At 39.3% G+C, this 19,279-nt stretch overlaps 1 protein-coding gene across 1 annotated transcript in view; it reads right to left on the bottom strand.

Moving 5' to 3' along the window:
• Nucleotides 1-2,696: 2,696 nt before the first annotated feature.
• LOC141014392 (ATP-binding cassette sub-family D member 3-like) overlaps nt 2,697-19,279 on the bottom strand; it is a 36,578-nt gene continuing 19,995 nt past the window's right edge. The window contains exons 11-23 of the mRNA XM_073488138.1: nt 18,126-18,195; nt 16,197-16,294; nt 15,339-15,430; nt 13,709-13,800; nt 13,543-13,615; nt 13,383-13,446; nt 13,086-13,163; nt 12,908-12,973; nt 11,400-11,489; nt 11,187-11,306; nt 9,060-9,164; nt 6,331-6,387; nt 2,697-5,183 (exon numbers count right to left, since the gene is read on the bottom strand). Of these exons, the coding sequence (XP_073344239.1) occupies nt 5,106-5,183; nt 6,331-6,387; nt 9,060-9,164; nt 11,187-11,306; nt 11,400-11,489; nt 12,908-12,973; nt 13,086-13,163; nt 13,383-13,446; nt 13,543-13,615; nt 13,709-13,800; nt 15,339-15,430; nt 16,197-16,294; nt 18,126-18,195 (1,083 nt within the window). The 3' untranslated portion in view covers nt 2,697-5,105. The remainder of the gene's footprint in view (nt 5,184-6,330; nt 6,388-9,059; nt 9,165-11,186; nt 11,307-11,399; nt 11,490-12,907; nt 12,974-13,085; nt 13,164-13,382; nt 13,447-13,542; nt 13,616-13,708; nt 13,801-15,338; nt 15,431-16,196; nt 16,295-18,125; nt 18,196-19,279) is intronic.

The raw sequence follows: 19,279 nt of genomic DNA, 5'->3' as shown, positions 1-19,279 counted from the left end.
GTTGTAAACAGAAATACAAATTTCCTGCAGTGGCCTCATCATCATCAGTGCTCCCTCAAGTGAAAACAGGGCTTAAAGCCAGCTGCTGGCTGTCCAGGTGCCTGTCAGTCAGAGTATGTTCTCAGCGCAAGCTCACTGATTTTTACTAACTGTCAGCCCCCAGATGACACATCTTTACATCTGGAAACATATTGCCATAGACAGATGGGTGGAGCCAATCAGTCTATAACCATGAAAGAGCGTTTCAGGATTGGACTCTACTGTTTATGAACACAAACCTGTGCAGAATGACGCCTGACTGCACTCCAAGATGAGAGGTTAGGATGATCCCTAACTCAGCGTTTTTAACTCTTTCACAGTCTCATACATAGAAATTAAAGAATGTAATTATTACCAAATTACAGTATGGTGATTATTACTCAGGAATTAATGGGTTAAACAGCCATTTGTCTGTGGAGACTGAGGTACACCTAGGTCAGCTATCCTCGACGAAGGAGCTGCATGAAGCTAGGATAGAACTTTTCCCAAAAGTCTGTCGGACCTTTCAACAATCCATCTCCAACACTCACCCTACATACACCTATACAATCTGCAGATGCTTTCTCACCTTGTGATCCTACTGTTCATTCATCTGACAGATAAGGCTGTGATCCTTATTCACGGCAAAACAATTGGACAGGTAATGGCAGAAAGACTACAGATGTAATGACATTTATAATGTGTACAAGACTACGTGAGATGCCTCACTGGCATTTAGACAATTAAGTGGAATAAAGCCATCACTAATATTATCAGTAATATAATCATCAATATTACCCACCGAGGGTGTAGTGCTATTTGTTTAAGTACCAGAGTGCACATGCGATGCACACTTTTTTGCTTTTCCAAAAAATGAAAGGATGTTTTGCTGCCTTCATCCTTAAAAGTTCATGTTAGATAGCTATAAACTGGTCTTCACAAAGACCACTGACATCTTTTAAGGTGGAACCTTTTCTTGCATGCAGGGCTGTAGCCAGGATACTGAGGTCATGCGTACTAAAAGGAGCAGTATCATAAATGGATTAGAAAATCTTATTACAAAAATCTTTAGCAGCACAATGACCCAGAAGAGACTGAGCTCTCCCCTCATGCAAACAAGACTTATTTATTGCCCTGATATGATCCTTCCTGGAAGCTCTTTTCCACCAATTAATGAACAAAAAATGTATTAAAACTTAGCCCTGATAAATGAATAAAAATATATTCCAATGGTAAAACATAATTTAGAGGTAAAAAGTCATGAATATGAGATTAAAAGTCATAATTATGAGTTAGAGTCAAAATTATGAGTTTAATGTTGACATTTTATCTCATAATTATGACTTTCATCTCAGGATATCAAGTTTTCTTACATAACTACAACTTTTTATCACATTCATTGGAATTTCTATTTAATAATTTTTACTTTTTATTCTCTCTTCCTTTTATCTCATGATTATGGCTTTTTCTCATAATTATGATTTACCCTGGGAATATTTTTTTCATCAAGCTTAGTTTTCATCTTATCCTTTTTTAACAGGCAGGAAAGGGATAACAGATACTGGCCTAAGGCCTAGGGCCGTCACACACTCCAGGGCGTAAACAAAATGTTATTAATGAAAATGCAGTTAAGACCACGTTCCCACTAATAGGTCAATTAAATAATTTTGATGTCACATGACTTGATGCGAGTCCATGCATCCTGAAACACAGCAAAGCACGCTGGCTTGAAAAGATGTTGTGGATTCACTGGACACTTGCTATCACTTGCTAATCTCAGCAGATTTATCTCAAACCAGTACAAGTAGTAAGTAGAAGAAAAAGAGTGATAGGAGGGTGTTGAATATTACTCCATGATGCTGTTATAGCAGTAGCTCCCTCTGTTGGCCAAAACAAGCGATTGAGATTGACCCTAAAAGCTCTGCTGCTTGGTCTTTCTTGCCATGTGAAATGTTTTTTCTCTTTGTGGCCTGTTTTTAATGCATAGTTATAAGCGGGGACATTTCCAAGGAGAGGCCACTGTAAACATGAATACTAGGTTATCTCTCGCCGTTCAGCTCAGGGCATTTACATTTGACTTATCTTTAAAAAGGAACAGTGTACATTTATCAACAATCAAGATAAATGTACACTGTTTCTTTTCAAAAATAAAGAATTCATGAACCAATCACACCCACCGCCCATGGTATTCATTATCAATACATTTAATTTGGAGACTTTTATTTGACAGTGCTCTTAAGTGAACCATCTTTACCAGAGCTCTCCTCCATTGATGTGCATCAACCCAAACAGCAGCAACAGTGGAGTCGGGTCATTTAGGTCATTTGGATCGACAGCTTGGTGGATCTTCTCACCGGTAGCAGAGTCGAGGAGATAATGGTGGATAAGATGGATAGAACTGCTTTCTGTGTGTTTATGCCCTGAAAAGAGGTCTTAAGCAGAATCAGCCATACTAACATGGACACCTGTGTTGGTGTATCTTATATTTATATTATATTTGCAGGGTCTGTAATCTGCTTTATACACCTTAAACACCTCTTTCTGGGAAAGAATCTGCATATTTATGTACCAGTGATCAACTGACAGGAGCCATCATAGCACATTAGGTAGAGCTGATGTAAAATTAGTTATCAACATAATTATCCAGAATTCAACAAGAAACACCCAAGAAGTATATACAATTCTGATAGAAAAGTTTTTTTATTAATGGAAATGAGATTATACAAGAAGAAAAATGAATAATAATAATCATAATAATAATTCTTTGATCTTCAGTGTGGATGACAAACCCTCAAATTTCAGATAACATGATCAACAGGCCAATGGAAATGTTTTATGGAGCTGAGTAACCAGGGAATATTTTACATGGGTGGACAGAAGCATGTGACTGGTGCTCACGTTTGTTTTGTTTTTTGTAGTTTTGTTTTTCACCTGAACGGTAAATTTGATTTCACTCTGTTGAAAGTTCTGTTCTTCCCCAAGAGCAAAATGTAGTGGATCTAAAATGACTAGGAAAAAGGCAAACATTGATGTCATCATTAATCAGTCCTTGACTTTGTAGCTTAAAGCCACAACAGATCAGTGGCACTGAAAAATTCATTCACGAGTTCTCACTAAAAACAAATGGAGAGTTTTTTTAGGGCCCAATATATTTCTGATCTGCTGCTACGTTATGAACCATCCAGACCACTGAGGTCGTCAGGTACAGGTCTGCTTTCAGTCCCTAAACATGGAGAAGCAGCGCTCAGTTATTATGAACCACATATCTGGAACAAACTCCCAGAAAACTGCAGGTCTGCTCCAACTCTCACCTCTTTTAAATCAAGGCTGAAGACCTTTTTGTTTACCACTGCCTTTTATTGAAGGAATTTTAAGGCTTTGATCAATATCTTGAACTTAATACTTCTTGTATGCTCAGTCATTTGGTTCTCACAAAAGTCAGCACTTGCACAACGGTCACTTTTTCAATGATGGCGTGACCAGGCCTCAAGTCCATTACACCCTGGCAGCTCGACCTGATGCAGGACGGTCATGCTTCAGGGTCCTTGATGGAAATAACATATTTTAGGCATTCGGCCATTAAAAAAGTTTGTCACATGAGCAATGTTGAAAATACAAAACCACTGGGATCTGACTCTCTAGCTCTGCATAGCAACAGTCTGTGTCCCTACACCAGCACTGTTGTTACATGTAACAACATGTAACAACATACACATGTACGCATGTTCACCACCACTGGCTAACTCAGGTTTTGGTTAGATTTTTTATTTTTACTCGTGGGTTTCTTGGGAAACGGCTTTCTCTCTGTTTTAACTCTCTTCTGAATGCCTGAGTGACTGATATGTTCCTGTTCCTTCAGACAGCTGCCGACGAAGTGATAAGTAGGATGATAATGGATGAGGGCCAATTTATAGCAAACTTGGTCAAACACAAAAGAGCTGTCCTTCCACCACTCAAGAGGCTTGCTGTCTCAAAACGTTCATTCCAAGCAGCTGGGTCTGTAGTATTTAATAAAGTTATTTACAAATGTATTCAGTTATGACTGAGTTCAGTCTGTTCTGTATCTCCTGTTGCTGCAGAGGCAGAAAGCAGCTGTGGTCGACTACTATTAAGGCCCTTTATCATGTGATCAAAGCTTAATTATTACATGATCTTGAGATAACACATGGTGCTCATATTTAGTCTTTAATTTTAATCTAAAACCAGTTTTCCAAAGATACTGATTAAAATTATATTTTGGAGATATCCAACTTGTTTTCAGGTTAGAATGGTTTTCATGTCTCATTATTTCACCACAGTTTTCCTTACTTCATGGAATATGTAAGAGGCCTTTATTAATATTTGGCCTCAAGAAAAAGGGTGAGGAATGAACAGAGCAAAAATGTCAGAGGAGGAAGGAAGAAGGCCTTCATAACATTTTTAAGAAAACTGCAACTATGTTGTAATTATATAATAATTTTATACCTCAAAGTGACAAGATAACTGATCATTAGAAATAACAGTCACAAAAGACAAGCCAAAGCTTACTGTATTACTATTGTTATTTCAAGATCTCAATTATTGCCAGTCAGGGCTGTTGTCATCTTCTGTCAGCTGTGGTGTGACTTAAATGAGAACCTAGAAGGCAGCCAGAAGCAACACTTGTGTGAGTGCACATCTAGGAGGTAACACATTGTCCATGCATACTTCAGTATTATTATGTGCAGGACACAATTTACTATGGGACATGATGCCTCAAAGACAACTGTTGTATCATATCTCTATATGCTATCTTCTGTTGTTGTTACAAGCTATGACAGCATGTGCAGAGATGATTAAAAAAGTCTAGTATACTCCCACTTTCACTTCAACATCTTTACATCTGTAAAACCACTTAGAAGTTGGCAATGTAAATTACAAGTTTTTATATAATCAAACTGAACAAATTAATGGTTAGACAAGTGATTCTTTAAATAACAGAAAACAAAGAAAACAAATGATTAAAAACATTATTCTCTACTTTTAGCTATAACTTCTGAATTGAGTGCAAAGAATTAATGGACTGGTTATATAAGAGCAGTACATCATTTGCTACTGTCAGCAGTCAGTTACGAGCCAAACTCGACAGTTTCCTCTGTGATGGGCTTGAACTCGTAGTTCCCTCTCCCGTCCATGTGGAGGTAATACTTCATGACAGAGGAGAAAAACACAAAAATAATGTGTCAGTAAGGAGGAAAGTAAGAAAGAAAGACAGAAGGACAGAAAGAAAGAAAAGGAAAAAAACAAACAACACAGCAAGTACAAACTAGCTGAAACAGAGTGAAAGTCACAGATATTTGGGCAAATTGTATTCGTCACATACACTGTTATACCATAAATAGAAATGCTCAGTCTGTGTTAAGTATTAAAGATGGTTATAAAGAAGAAATACAAAATATACACAAGCAGTGGTTTAGCCATCTTCACGAGCAGTCAGCAATGAAGCAGAGTAAGGGTGCTCCGCTTTATTGGCCACCAATCGTTATCGGCCTGCATTTGTTCTAAATAGTTTGGTCAGTGGTCTCTTTGAAGACTCATCAGGTAAACACGAGACAGTTAGTTCTATTAGAGATGAGAGTGAGCAGATACCAGCAGTGACCAGTGACCAAGACACAGATCTTTCCCAAAGTCTGTGTTACTTAATCCTGTATCTTATTTATTTTTTCTTGATCACTTTTTTGTTTTTACAGTTTTAAAGATAACTTTTCATTTTGTTTTAAAATCATTATTTGGTGAATTATTATTGGTGACTAGGCCCAAAGAACCCAACTGGAGCACCCTCCCTGCATGCCTGAGTGCACTGTACTGCTCTGCCCTGCTATCTGCAAAATATTTTATCATCTTTCAACTTTTCATTACAGTTAGGGTCCAACAATTACTGTAATTCTCTGAAAACAGACCCTCTCACAGTCAACCCCACTTCACACAGATTGGTCAGTTGTGTGGAGGTGTGAATTCTCTGTGTGTTATTCTTTTTTTTCTCCAGCTGATTTTGTCCTGTTTCATGTGTTCAATTGGTGCAACGAAGCAAGCTCTTCACGCCGTCTTCCTTTTGACATCATCACTGACACACTGGACGATCTACTTTGTTTCATGCATACAAAGAGATTAGGCTGATGGGCTTGTCAGTCTGACACAAGACTGTTGTAGCTTTCCATATCGTTATCCTGTGTTGTTCTGTGTACAACAGGTAAAACTACATTTTTAAAAGCAAAGTCTGCTCAGAGAAGGAAACTGTGACAATGGGGGATTTCATTTGAACTTGTAAGAACACAGATGACATTCTGTCCTTACCTCATGATGCTTCCACAGGGACTTTCTGTGGGACACTGTGAACAGGGTGATGCCCACCTGTGGAACAAAATAAACAAACAAGTATTAGCCAACTTGACTCCATACCAGTTCAACATCGTACAACAGTAAAAAAAACCTCACTCTTATAGTAACTGGATCAACCTCGACCACTCTGAAACTCAGAACTCAACTGTGACCTCAAAGACTCATCAGCTCCACTAACATAGACAGGGGTGTATATGTTTGTGTAAGAGGGCTAAGGTAAGGTGAGAACCTTTAACCCCAAGAACACCAAACCTACTGTCCAGCATGGTGCTGGTAGTATTATGCTGTGGGGCTGTTTTGCTGCCAGTGGATCTGCTGCTCTAAAGAAAGTGCATGGGATAACGAAAAAGGAGGATTATCTCCAAATTCTTCAGGAAAACCTAAAATCTTCAGCCAGAGATTGGGTCTTTGGCGCAGTTGAGTGTTCTAGCGGGACAATGATGCCAAACACACATCAAAAGTGGTAAAGGAATGGCCTTCCCAAAGTCCTGACTTGAACCCCATCGAGAACATGTTGACTGTGCTTTAGAAATGTCCATGCCAGGAAGCCAACAAATTTAGTTGAAGTAGTTAAAAATTCAGCCAGAGGACGACCAGAAGCTTGTGGATGGCTTTCAAAAGCACCTAACTGAGGTGAAAATGGCCAAGAGACATTTGACAAAATTAATAGAACTGTATGTATATTTTTGACCCAACAGATTTGGTCACATGTTCAGAAAACCTATATTAAATTCATTATTGAACCAAACTTCATGAAGGTTTTTGTGACAAAGTAGTTTGTGTTCCACTCATTCATCACAGAAACATGAGAGCTGTAGAAATCATTGGAACTAAAAACTGCCATGATATACAGGTGCATCTCAAAAAAAATAATATCATGTAAAAGTTCTTTGTTTTCTCATAATTTAATTCAAAAAGTCAAACTTTCATATATTCTAGATCCATTGCACATAGAGTGAAATATTTCAAGCCTTTTTTTTGTTTTGATGATTACAGCTCATGAAAATCAAAAATCCAGCATCTCAAAGTATTAGAAAATTACATAAGACCAATCAAAAAAAGGATTTATAATACAAAAAATGTCAACCCCTCTGAAAATTGTTAATTTACACACTTAATACTTGTTCAGAAGTATTTCACTTTATGTGTAATGAATCTAAAATATATGAAAGGTTCACTTTTGGAATTACATTACGGACCGCACTGCAGTGCAGCGTAAAAACAAAAATAAAAAACACATCAAAAGTAAAGAAAACACAGGAAAATCTTGTGACATAAAAGGCACCTGCCATTTTTTGACCAACTGGACATTATTCTGTGTGGAAAGGGGGTAGTGTTTACCAGGGGGTGAGAAAAGCATGCAAATGCTAGATCGACCTCTCTCTCTTACTCTCTCCAGATGTAATGAAACTACTTTTATCAGCATGACGTACAATTGATTTGGCCTTGTCATAGATTTTGTGAGGAGGCCTGGTTGACCCCCTTTGCTAGGTGTGACACATTCCTTTAAAATCTTTCATTGGTTGATCAAATACAGAAATAAAAATGCACACATGGTGTAATTATGTATATTATTTAATGTAATTAACATAGTTGCTAAATAAATTGTAAGCCATATTTAAAAAAGAAACCCACAAAAAGTATGGACACACAGGCCTTCGTGGGCAGTAGCCTATTCGCATGCTGATAGCTGTCATCAGTGAGGTGAAACGTCTTCAACAAACTGAAACAAGTCCAGTTGCCTACGATACAGCACTTAGATTTACCATGACCTGGATGACTGAGAACCTTCATCAACAGATAGTTGTTATACTTATTTTCTTACATTTATTACCATTACCATATTAACAATCGCAAAACCATTTTAAAAGAAAAGTGTGGCTCTACTGTTACAGCACAAATTAAGAGGCAGCGTGGGAGACGAAAGTGCAGCAGATTTACGTCTCATTCCCTCGGTTGTGTGCACCAGTGAGGAGTCTGATGTGTTGCAGTGTAAAGCAAAAGGGGGAGAGGGGGCTTTGAAAGTGCTGGAATTCTTCAGTAGATCACCCTGCTGATGGAATGTTGCAAAATCCCTACAGGCTTGACACACTGGATGCATGTGCAGTGCTGCTGATTGGCGTTACCTCTTGCTTTTCATTTCGGTGTCCATGTTAACAGGTTAGACTGTTCACACAGGATGCTTGAGATGTGCATCTCACGCGTGTCAAGCGTGGCTGCTGCGTCGCGTCATCTAGAGATTCAAAGTGTCGTCTATTTCTATTGCGATCATACCAGTGTTTCACTACAGTTTTAATGTCTGTGTGTAGAATCTGTCACTTATCAAAGGCATGTAAACAGATAGGGCAGGCAGGAGCCGCACAAACACGCAAGTAAGTAAGTGTCATCTTTGCCCTTCCACCATTTTCTTTCCAAAAGAAACACTTAAGGTTCTAAGTCCTCTACCCTACTTCAGTTTAACACCTTAGGAGCTCTCTTCAGGGCCAAGATGCTTTGGGAATAACTTTAATCTTTACCAAGATCTAAGGAAATTTTCATACTTTCATACTTTCAAACTGCAGAATTCTAAGAGTCTTTGTTTTAGAATGTTGTCACTAGGAGCAAATCTTTGTGCTAGGAAGCTTTGTCAATAGTTTTTCAGTGATGTATTGCATTTGGTTGTATGATGTGTGGTTGGGTCATACCGTCCTGCAGTGGCTGTAGATATAATCCTCCACATCCACACTCACTGCACTGGTGCACTCATCCAGAATGGCAAACTGGGGCTTGTGGTAGAAAAGTCTGGCCATCTACATACATAAAGAGAAACAGACACACATCACAATTTAATTGTAATACCAGAATCATTACTACATCATTATTACAAGGTGAAAAAACTTGTGTAAAGCCTAACTATCAACTATGTGTAAAGCCTAACTATCAAGTCCAGTATTTCCTGCTGATGGATCAAAGACCCATAGGCTGGCCTTATTCTTGTTAAACTGTTAAACTTGTTAAACTGTGATTTTAATAATAAACTTTATAAACCCAATGACACACTACAACGACTTTTGGCCCCTTAGCCAATATGATTGTCAACAGTGTTCTCTGACATGTTCAAAAGCAGCCTACTTTGACTGGCATTCGAACTGACCAACCATAGACTCTTTGTGGTGATGAGTATCGTTAAGATTTTATCATCTCATCTCATTTTCTTAACCGCTTTATCGCGGGTCGCAGGGATGTTGCCGCTGCGGGGGTTGCCGCTATGGGCGCCCATTTAATTCATTACAAATTAAATCAGCTCGTCGTCTTTCTGACGGCAGAGGCTACCACACAGGGTGCCAACTGCGCGTTCGGGGTTCAGTATCTTGCTCAAGCGTAGCTCAGTTCCGCCGGGGTTTGAACCAGCGACCTTCTGGTTGCTGGTCACCTGCTCTACCCAATGAGCTACAGCCGTGATTTTATCAATACTACCTCATCGGGTCGGTTCTCTGTCTATATTCTTATCAGTTCTTTTCCATTACAAATTAAATGCTTCTTAAAAAATACATTATTCTAAAAAAAGACCAAATTCAGAACAGGAATAGACTCTTTTAAATTTAACTATATTGTTTTATAGAGCAACAACAGTAATGTTTCAGGGTTTCCCCCAGTAAACTTGTTAGGATTGGTGGCAAGTATCTTTTGATGGGGGCCGGTGGCCAAGTCTTTACTGATAGAAAGCTGGTGCAGGCTTAAGAGATGTTGCTCGTGAGCTTTTCTACCATTATATCTATGTTAGCAATTGAGCTGCCCCACTGCAACTGTAGTTTAAAAAAACATTTAAAAATGAGACCTGGGAAAATATGCTTGCTTATCTGGCGATTCGATTTTACCACTATACCTGGATGGCAATTCTATTCAGAATCTCAATTCAGAACCGATTCTGGATCGAATGAACAGAAAAGGCAGGACTTTTTCAGTCATTTGCTCCAATATACTGTGTACCATTCACTGGTATACACTGCTATACATGAAACATAACTGGCAGATAACTGGTTCTTTTAAATTTAAAAGTTTACTCCATTAATTGATGATTTGTTTTGCAAGCAAATTACAAAGTCTCCTGCCTTTTTGAGAATAACAGTATGAGGGGGAGGTGGAGTGCTCCACAGTGTTGTTAACATCATGTCTCGGTAGAGAGCGACCTCTCTGCTGCACTGTTAGCTCTGGTGAAAGCCATCCCTGTTCAAGACGCTTAACAGGCGCAGGGTTTTTGAGGTCATTGAGGGAGAGGGCCGGTGTTGTGTCAAAGTTACCCCATTTATATGTGTCACCCCTCACCACCGGGACACGATACAGCTCAAAACTGGCAATTTTTCTACTAGATCAGTAAGTAACAAAAAACTTACCTGCTTATTAATACAAGCAGGTGTTTTCCTCTGCCTTTTCATAGCACTGAGATCAGGTTTTCTAGGTAAAATTAAGATTCTAGTGGTTGCTTTTTGTGCTTTGGACAGTGGCCAGGTGGCTAGCAGTCCATGTTAATCCTGTCTTTGCGAGACTGTGCTAACAGTAATGCCATAGTGAAATGCTAGGAGGGAATGTTGAAATATTGTCTTTTTTTTCTTAATCAACATAATCATAATCATTTGTTGGGAATACATTAGTAAACACTAATCCGCAAAATAGCTTAAGCAACATTTGGAAGATCCATGTTTCTGTTTCTTTTCTCACACAAGTGAACAAGCAACAACATTTTAGCTGGATGGTCTATCTTGTGTTTTGAGTAATGTAAACCAATCCCTGTGTCATGTTTGCTTGTTGACAGGGAGTGATTGAATACTTACAGCCATCCTCTGTTTCTCTCCTCCACTGAGGACGTCCATCCAGTCCTGGACTGAGTCCCAACTGCCCTCCCGGTTCAAGATGTGACCAAGCTGAACATTGTCCAGGTATTCCTTCAATACCTGGGCACAAGAAATGGCAAGACAAGTTAAGGTATACATTTATAAACACATACAGACAATGGAGGTGAATGGGAAATGTGTTTTGTGTCCCACCTGATCAGAGACACCTTTCCTCCTCTGTTCCTCACAGGTGTCAGGGTAAATGACTTGGTCCCTCAGAGAACCCAGAGTCATGTAGGGTCTCTGGACAAACACAACAGGTTTGCATGAATTCCTCCAATTTTAACATTTAAGTTGGCATTATTTTTTACTTTAGATTGGCGTTCTGGAACAGAATTTTGGTAGATACTACCCCATTACATTCACTATAAGTATAGACATTGCAGTCCAAACACAACTTAGTGAGAGAGTGAAGTTTACTGTTCAAATGAACCGTTACTGTGATCTTGTTTATTATCTGTGAAAAAAGGTTCCGTTGTAGTACATGTACTTGTCATTGTATTAGACTTAACTGATGAAAGCGGGGCGATATTGACCAAAAATCATATCTTGGTATTTTCGGGCTAAATGGCTAAATGTCAGTAATCTCAGTAATTTCTACAAAGTCGGCTACATGTTCAGCTGCTGATCAAAATAAAATGCATCGGCCACAACTTTAAAACCACTGACAGGTAAAGTTCCCCTGTGAAACCTTGGGTCCTGGCATTCACTTGACAAGTACCACTAACCGAATTGCTGCTTTAGACCACGTAAACAACCTCCTGGCTGTGGCACTCCTATAACTGTTTAGTATCTCTATTCAAATTCTTGGACAAGAGTTTTCCGAATTCAAATTTTAATATCAAAGGCCCAGAGTGAAACTCAAAGTTCTCCGCTCCCACATAAAAAAGGGTAGTTAGCCTCAACTCATTTTAAAAGTTACTATTGGGCATCATAACTTACAATACTGGCCTTCTGGATTAGGTTTAATGTTGATATAAAATGGTTGCACAAAGAACAAGACTCTCTAACTAATGTGTCAATTTCTGTCCCCCCTTCTTAAAGGCAAAGGTATGGCAGAAACAAAGGGTACAAACAAATAGGTAAATCAAACTTTAAAGATCACTACAAGGAACTTTTAACTGGTTATGAAACACGGATACTGTTGCCTCTATATGACCCACATAAGCAATCAACACAATTGGCAAGAAGATTGGCAATTTCTATATGATCATAGTTTTTGTAAATGCCTGTCACCGGGTTGGATTCTGATTCACCCTGGTGGGATACATCATAAAATTCAAACTAGGCTTTTGATACAGGTAAAATGAAGAGAAGTAAAACATTTTTTGTTACGTATTCTACCAAAATTGTAATGGTAAAAAAATGTGTGAAAATCTGCAAAATTCCTGTTTATGGACGTGAACTGCATGGAAGAGATAACTTGGGGGTGGCAACTCCAGAGGGATATGCATTTAGTCTTCTGTTCTAATGTACTAAGCAAAGTGAATATACTGTAAACATTTAATTGGATATTTTGGGAGGATGTGAAAATATACATCACTTGTCTTTTGTCTTTGTCTTACTTTTGATACCAATTTTCTGATATATTATTTTATTTTTATGTATGTAAAGTTGTGTGAGACTTATTGTCAAGCAACTATATTAATAGAGATCTTTACCTGTGGCACGTAGAAGAGTTTCCCTCTCTCGGGTTTTGTCAGGTTTCCACCAAATAGAGGCCACAGCTTAAAAAACATGTATAAATAACATACATGTAGAACATGAGTACATTATTTGTCAGACCAAATTGCTGAATTGTGCTTTCCATTTAGTCATTGTTACTGGAAGGTTTCTTACCTCTCCAAGTGCTCGGAAAAGAGAGCTCTTTCCACAGCCATTTGGTCCGCACACAAGAACATTTGTGCCAGACCTCACCTCCAGAGGACAGAGAAAAAGTTGGAATATAAATGGCCTCATTCAATTTAACTCACAGGTGAGTCGAAATGTCCATATTGGTTAAAAAAAACAAAACAAAAAAAAGACTAAACCAAATGTCAGCTCAGTTTTTCTAACAAAAAGAATTCCATCATAATTCAGTCAATCATAGTTAGCCTGTCTGGCTGAAATATAACAATGAAAGAGGAAGTATTTTACCTCAAATGTGAGGTCTCTGATCAAGATGTCTCCGTTAGGTGTTGCAAGTGGGGTATGGTCAAATCTGCAAAATAAATAAAATGTTCCTGTAAAGCTGAACTCATCAAAAGCAGAAAAAAAATATGCTGATGTAATATTCAAGTGCAGAAAAGAGACCTACTTGATGATGTTATCTCTGTTGATAATCTGACCACTTCCAGGCACCAGTGTGATTTTCTCTGCATTGTCTGATTCTAAGATGAATGGAATAACTCAAAAATCAGGCTGGTTGCACAGATCCACTTATCTAACACATGTATGTTTTGTCAGTTAAGAATCATGTGTACCCTTCTCCTGCTGAGAGACCATTGTGCGTTCATATTTGCCAGCATTCAGCTCCTTCAGGACTTTCATCAGTTCAGTGATGCGAGCTGTAAATCTGTCAGGGGACATACATATTAATCAAAAAATCAGATTAACAGTTGAATCTAAGCTGCACCTTTATTGTTTTCTAAAGCTATTAGTTGATGATGTCGGAATTGGTTCTGAAGTGTTTAAAATTGTGAAATAATGTGTATTGAGTGAAGAAACTTAGAATATTTTGTCCAGACACAGCTGGACAATGGAGATGACATGCTAGCTGTCACTCAAAGCAGCACTGCCCTTAACTATGAATATTTTTACGCCTTTATATAAATTTTAAATGTGAGTTATTTGAAAATTCACCAGCTATACAGTTGTCATGAACGAGGAAAATAGCTATTAATAACTATTTTTCAAATGTTTAATTTGGCTGTAAAGTAACTTGTGCAATATATGATAAATGTGCCTGTGCAAATGTGCAATGTGCAGGGTTCCTGAGATAATAAAAAACACCAGAACAAAAAAACAATCAGTCTTTGTGACAGGAAGTGTATGGTCGAGTCAGTGGAGAAAGGAGGTGTTGGGAGCTGTGGTGGTGGTGTTGTGTAGTCTGATCGCTGATGGTATGAAGGAGCCCCCCCAAGCGCTTTGAGGCACATGGTTGGATGAGTCTGTGGCTGAACGTGCTCCTGAGTTGCCTCAGCTCAGCGTAGAGAGGGTGAGAGGGATTGTCCATTATAGCTTGCAGCTTTCCTCTCATCCTCCTCTCTGTCACTGCCTCCACACTGTCCAGTTTCATCCCCACCACAGAGCTTTCCTCACCAGTTTGTTCAGCTTAATGGCACCACCGCTCCCGATGCCACTTCCCCAGCACACTGCTGCAAAGAATATGACACTGGCTACCACAGACTGGTAGAACATTCGTAGCAGCCTAGTGCTACATTGAAAGACCTGAGCTCCTCAGAAAGAACAGTCTGCTCTGTCCCTTCCTGTAGAGGGCCTCAGTGTCTGACCAGTCCAGTTTATTGTTCAGATGCACCCCGAGGAACCTGTAGTTCCACCATCTCCATCCCCTCCCCGTTTATGGAAACAGGTGTTGGGGGGCTCTTCCTGCGCTGGAAGTCCACCATCAGCTCCTTGCTTTTCCTGATGTTGAGCTGAAGGTGATTCCTACCACACCATCCCACAAAGTTCTCGACTAGTTCTCTGTATTCCTCCTCCTTATTGTCTGTGATACATCCAACAACGGAGGAGTCGTCAGAGAACATCTGCAGGTGGCATGTCCGGGAGTTGTACCAGAAGTCAGAGGTGTAGAGGGTGAATAAAAACGGTGAAAGAACAGTTCCCTGGGGTGTGTCAGTGTTACTTGTCACCACATCTGACAGGCAGTGTCGCAGCCTGACATACTGCGGCCTGTCCGTGAGGTAGTCTGTAATGTGAACTGTGAACCGTTGATCAAAGCACAACGGGATTTGAATCTGGGTGTTAATTCCTTCAGAAGGCCTGACTCGGCATCCGACTCTCTCCTCGAGAGCTGCCTGGCTCCAATAAGCTGAGCAGTGGCAGCTATTAATCTGTTTATGTTCTTTTTTTATAATAATCTATAACACTCACCCTGAGAGGCGTGTCATCTCTCTGCCAGCGAGAACAATCCTGCCCAGGGCCTGGGACATTCTCAGGAGCATCCTCCCACTCTGGTAGTAGTCCTACAAGCCACAGAGGTCCAGTCACATTACTTAAACTTAGAATAATAACTTTATTTATATAGCACCTTTAAAAACAGGGTTTACAAAGTGCTTTGACAAACAAAGCTGAAGCAGGATACTCAGGAACAATTAAGACAGAAACAGAGCAATAAAGAGCAATAAAAAGATTTCATATAAGAACAATGGAAACAGATAAGAAATGCTAGATCAGTAAGTAATTACATAAATAGAGTAAAATACAGAAAAAACTGGGAAGATAAAATAAATGAATAACTAAAGAAATGATAAAATAAAAATTAAAAATTAAAAAGTAAAAAGGAGACGACATCACAAAAAGGCGAGTCTATAAAAGTGGGTTTTAAGAAGTGATTTAAAAGAAGTTACTGATTCTGCAACATAACTTTCATAGCAAGCTGTACTGTTTATATGATTTCTAGTAGGGATACATTGCTGATTCTTTATTTTAAGGTGGCATCACTGGAAAAAAATATGTTTATTATTGGCAAAATGATTTTAATGCTGTGTGCTTTTGCAGTTTTATGTGCTGTATTGACGTTTTTGCTGCACTTGCATGCAAGACCAGGTTTCCATATGTTTCCATTCACTTCATTCATTCATTTTGATATTGTATGGAATGAACTCAAAAGTCACACCTGTCTCAGCATCATTTAAAACATCAAAAAAATGTGTGTGTGTGTGTGTGTGTGTGTGTGTGTGTGTGTGTGTGTGTGTGTGTGTGTGTGTGTGTGTGTGTGTTTTCTCTGACCTCCAGCAACTCATGGTGTGAGCTGTGCAGGTGTCGGGGATGTGACAAGTTTAGGAATGGCCGGCTTACAACCAGGTAGCCCACCACAGTGGCAATGTCTGCATGTGGACAAACAACGAAGAGAGTATTAAAACAAATAGCAATTCTTGATTTGAGTGGGCTACAATTCATTAATAATGGTTCCCACCCAAACACTGCACTGCTTGTTTTTACATACATTTAATAGAATTCACCCCGTCACATGGCCAGAGAAAAGGGTATTGCCTCTCTCACAACTTTGTTTACCAGCAGCAACAGTCACAAAAGTTTACAGATGTGTAGTTAGATATCAAAATAAAGGCTTAGTTTAAAGATGGGCCCCGTCAGAGAAAAGGGGCCCATCACAGCACAGTAGAGGCATGTCACCCCACACCCCCACTTTACACCCTGGACCACAATCGTGGTCCTGTTGACACTTGTTGTAGCGAGAACAAGCACAGAAGCATTTTTGAGTCTGTCAGTGAGTGTATACAGAGTGTACAGACTGCAGCAAAACTTTTCAAGAAATGACATTACATAGTAGGAATCAGTAGTTCATTCAGAAGTTTTCTATTTTTGGGGCTGACTTAAAATTGTTATCATCTTGTATCATATACAAAAATAATTCTATTTCTGTAGCAACTGTGTATTACTGACAATGTCATCAGGATAACCTAGCCTCACTCCCTCTCACTGTCAACCTTCCAAGTACACTCACCCCAACGGTCCCTACTCATCAATGCCACTACTATCAAGGACAACCACAGAACAGAAACCATCACTGGGAAACCGAAACCAAACAGCAAGGCATCATTATACTGCCATGTGAATGTAAATGTGTTTTATTGACAATTTTTCAAAAATTATATGTTAACAGCTGTTTTATTCACAAAAAGGATTGACCCATATCAAAGGGCAGGTGGCTCAACCCTGATTGGTTTGTTTATCTCCCCAAACACCTTGAGATGGACTCCTCTGAGTGTGGGACTCCTCACCAGATGCCTGCTTCCAAAAAGCCCCAGACAATTAAAATCCTGCATTCTGATATTTTTATATTCACACATTTTTATATTACTTATTATGCATTCATTTCTTCATTTGTAACATATTCAATATGTCACATTTAATATTATATAAAACAATAAGCAGGTTCATGTAGGAGCCATTTTCTTTCTACCCAACTACACTAGATCACCAGGCAGAAAATGTGCATTTTCTAATGGGCAGAGGGTTTTGTCGATGATAGCAAGGAATGTAAACATTTATGGCACATCCTTGGCTGAGCTGTAATATTAGCTAGCTTAGTCACATAGCCACTCATCTGTGAGGAGATGCATGCTTCCTTCCTACATGAAACTGCTCACATCAAAGTCTGTAGAGTATCTTAAGTAACCCGGACAGGATTCCGGATTAGACACATGCTGTTAAGTTTTTCAAACATACTTTTTTGGACACTTTAAGCACTGCAAGTCGGGTGCCCTCTAGTTCCATTATATGCAAGAGAATGCAGGCATCCCCACGGCAGGTATCTCCAAAACCCGTAAACTCAAACCAAAAAAAAAAATCGTGATGAATAAATTGCACTACAGGTAAGAGGAAAAATATGTATTTTTAATTTTGGGGTGAACTGTCCCTTTAAGTATGTGAAAAACTCCCAGTGAGGCTAGTAACAAGCATATCGACATAATTCTAATACTTTCAGAAATAGACATCCTGCACAGAGTGGACTACTGGCCTCTGCGAAGGTCTGTGTTCTCCAAGGGCCTTTCTAGTGTATGTGTTTTTGTTTGCTCCTTGTTCTGTTGACATAATGTACTAAATATGACTTAATAGGATTTTGTTTTCTTGTCAAATAAATATAAGGATTTGACCTAAATTTTGTCCTTTAAATTGAGGAATACATTTACTTACACTTGGCAATTATGCTGTCCACAAATCCCATGGAGAAGCGAAAGAATATGAAGTTATGCAAGTGGTCCACCTGAAAGAAAGAAAATATGGTCACATTCTGAAGTTGGCAAACCATGAGTGCTGTCAATCATCCTCCATGATCCCATTCTAAGGTCATTTCTAATTATTTTTAATATTCAAATTATAATCCAATTATTGATGCTCAAATTTAGACTATATTTAAGAAGTACCGATACACTGTATGCAAAGGCTTGTGCTTTGGCAATGCCACTATGAGCATACAGTATATACAAACATACATATACACATATACATTGCACAAAAAAATTAAGGGAACACTGTAATCCTACATCAGATCTTGATGAACAGTTGAAAATCTTTACTGATGTACATTGTATAATTTGTTGAGAACAAAATGACAAAACGGTCAATGGAAACCGAAATCATCAACCCTTTTAAGGGCTGGATTCAAAATTACACCAAAAATCGAAGTAAAAAATTTAAATCAAGGCTGATCCAACTCATAATGTGTCTCAGTATTGTGCATGGCCCCCGTGTGCCTGTTTGCACTCCTGATGAGTCAGCAGATGGTGTCCTGGGGGATCTTCTCCCAGACCTGGATCAAGGCATCAGTGAGCTCCTGGACAGTCTGTGGCTGTACCTAGCTGTGGAAGGTGTGTGCTGCTGTCCTGCATCTGCAGATTTAGTTCACTGAGTTTCTGAAACATGTCACTGAGGTATGCAAGTTTCATGAGGAAGTTGTCGTTGTTAAACCTGTGGGCAAGTTCATTACCCTCTTCCTCCAGGAAGATTCTGATCTCATCCCACAGTTCAAACACCCTGGATAAAACCTTCCCATGTGACAGGACTCGCTGTGAAGAAAAAACAGCTGTGTAGGCAGATCCCATTTCCTCGCACAGCGTGGGAAAAATCCGGGATTTGACGGGTCTTGTTTTGATATAGTTTACAGCGGCAATGATGTCTGTCATTACATCATTCAGCTCAGGACTCAGCTGTTTAGACGCTGGCGCTTCTCGGTGTCCACTGCACATTGGGGGAGACGCGCTTGATTAGCGCTTGCAGCCCTCCTCGTTTCCTAGCCATTGCCTGAGACCCATCTGTGCAGATCCCCACAGAGTCCTCCCATTTCAGAT

The sequence above is a fragment of the Pagrus major genome, chromosome 19, assembly GCF_040436345.1.
Source record: "Pagrus major chromosome 19, Pma_NU_1.0".
NCBI classification, from domain to species: Eukaryota; Metazoa; Chordata; class Actinopteri; order Spariformes; family Sparidae; genus Pagrus; species Pagrus major.
Note: the sequence above shows the minus strand (reverse complement) of the source record. Positions and strands in the feature narration are given on the sequence as shown.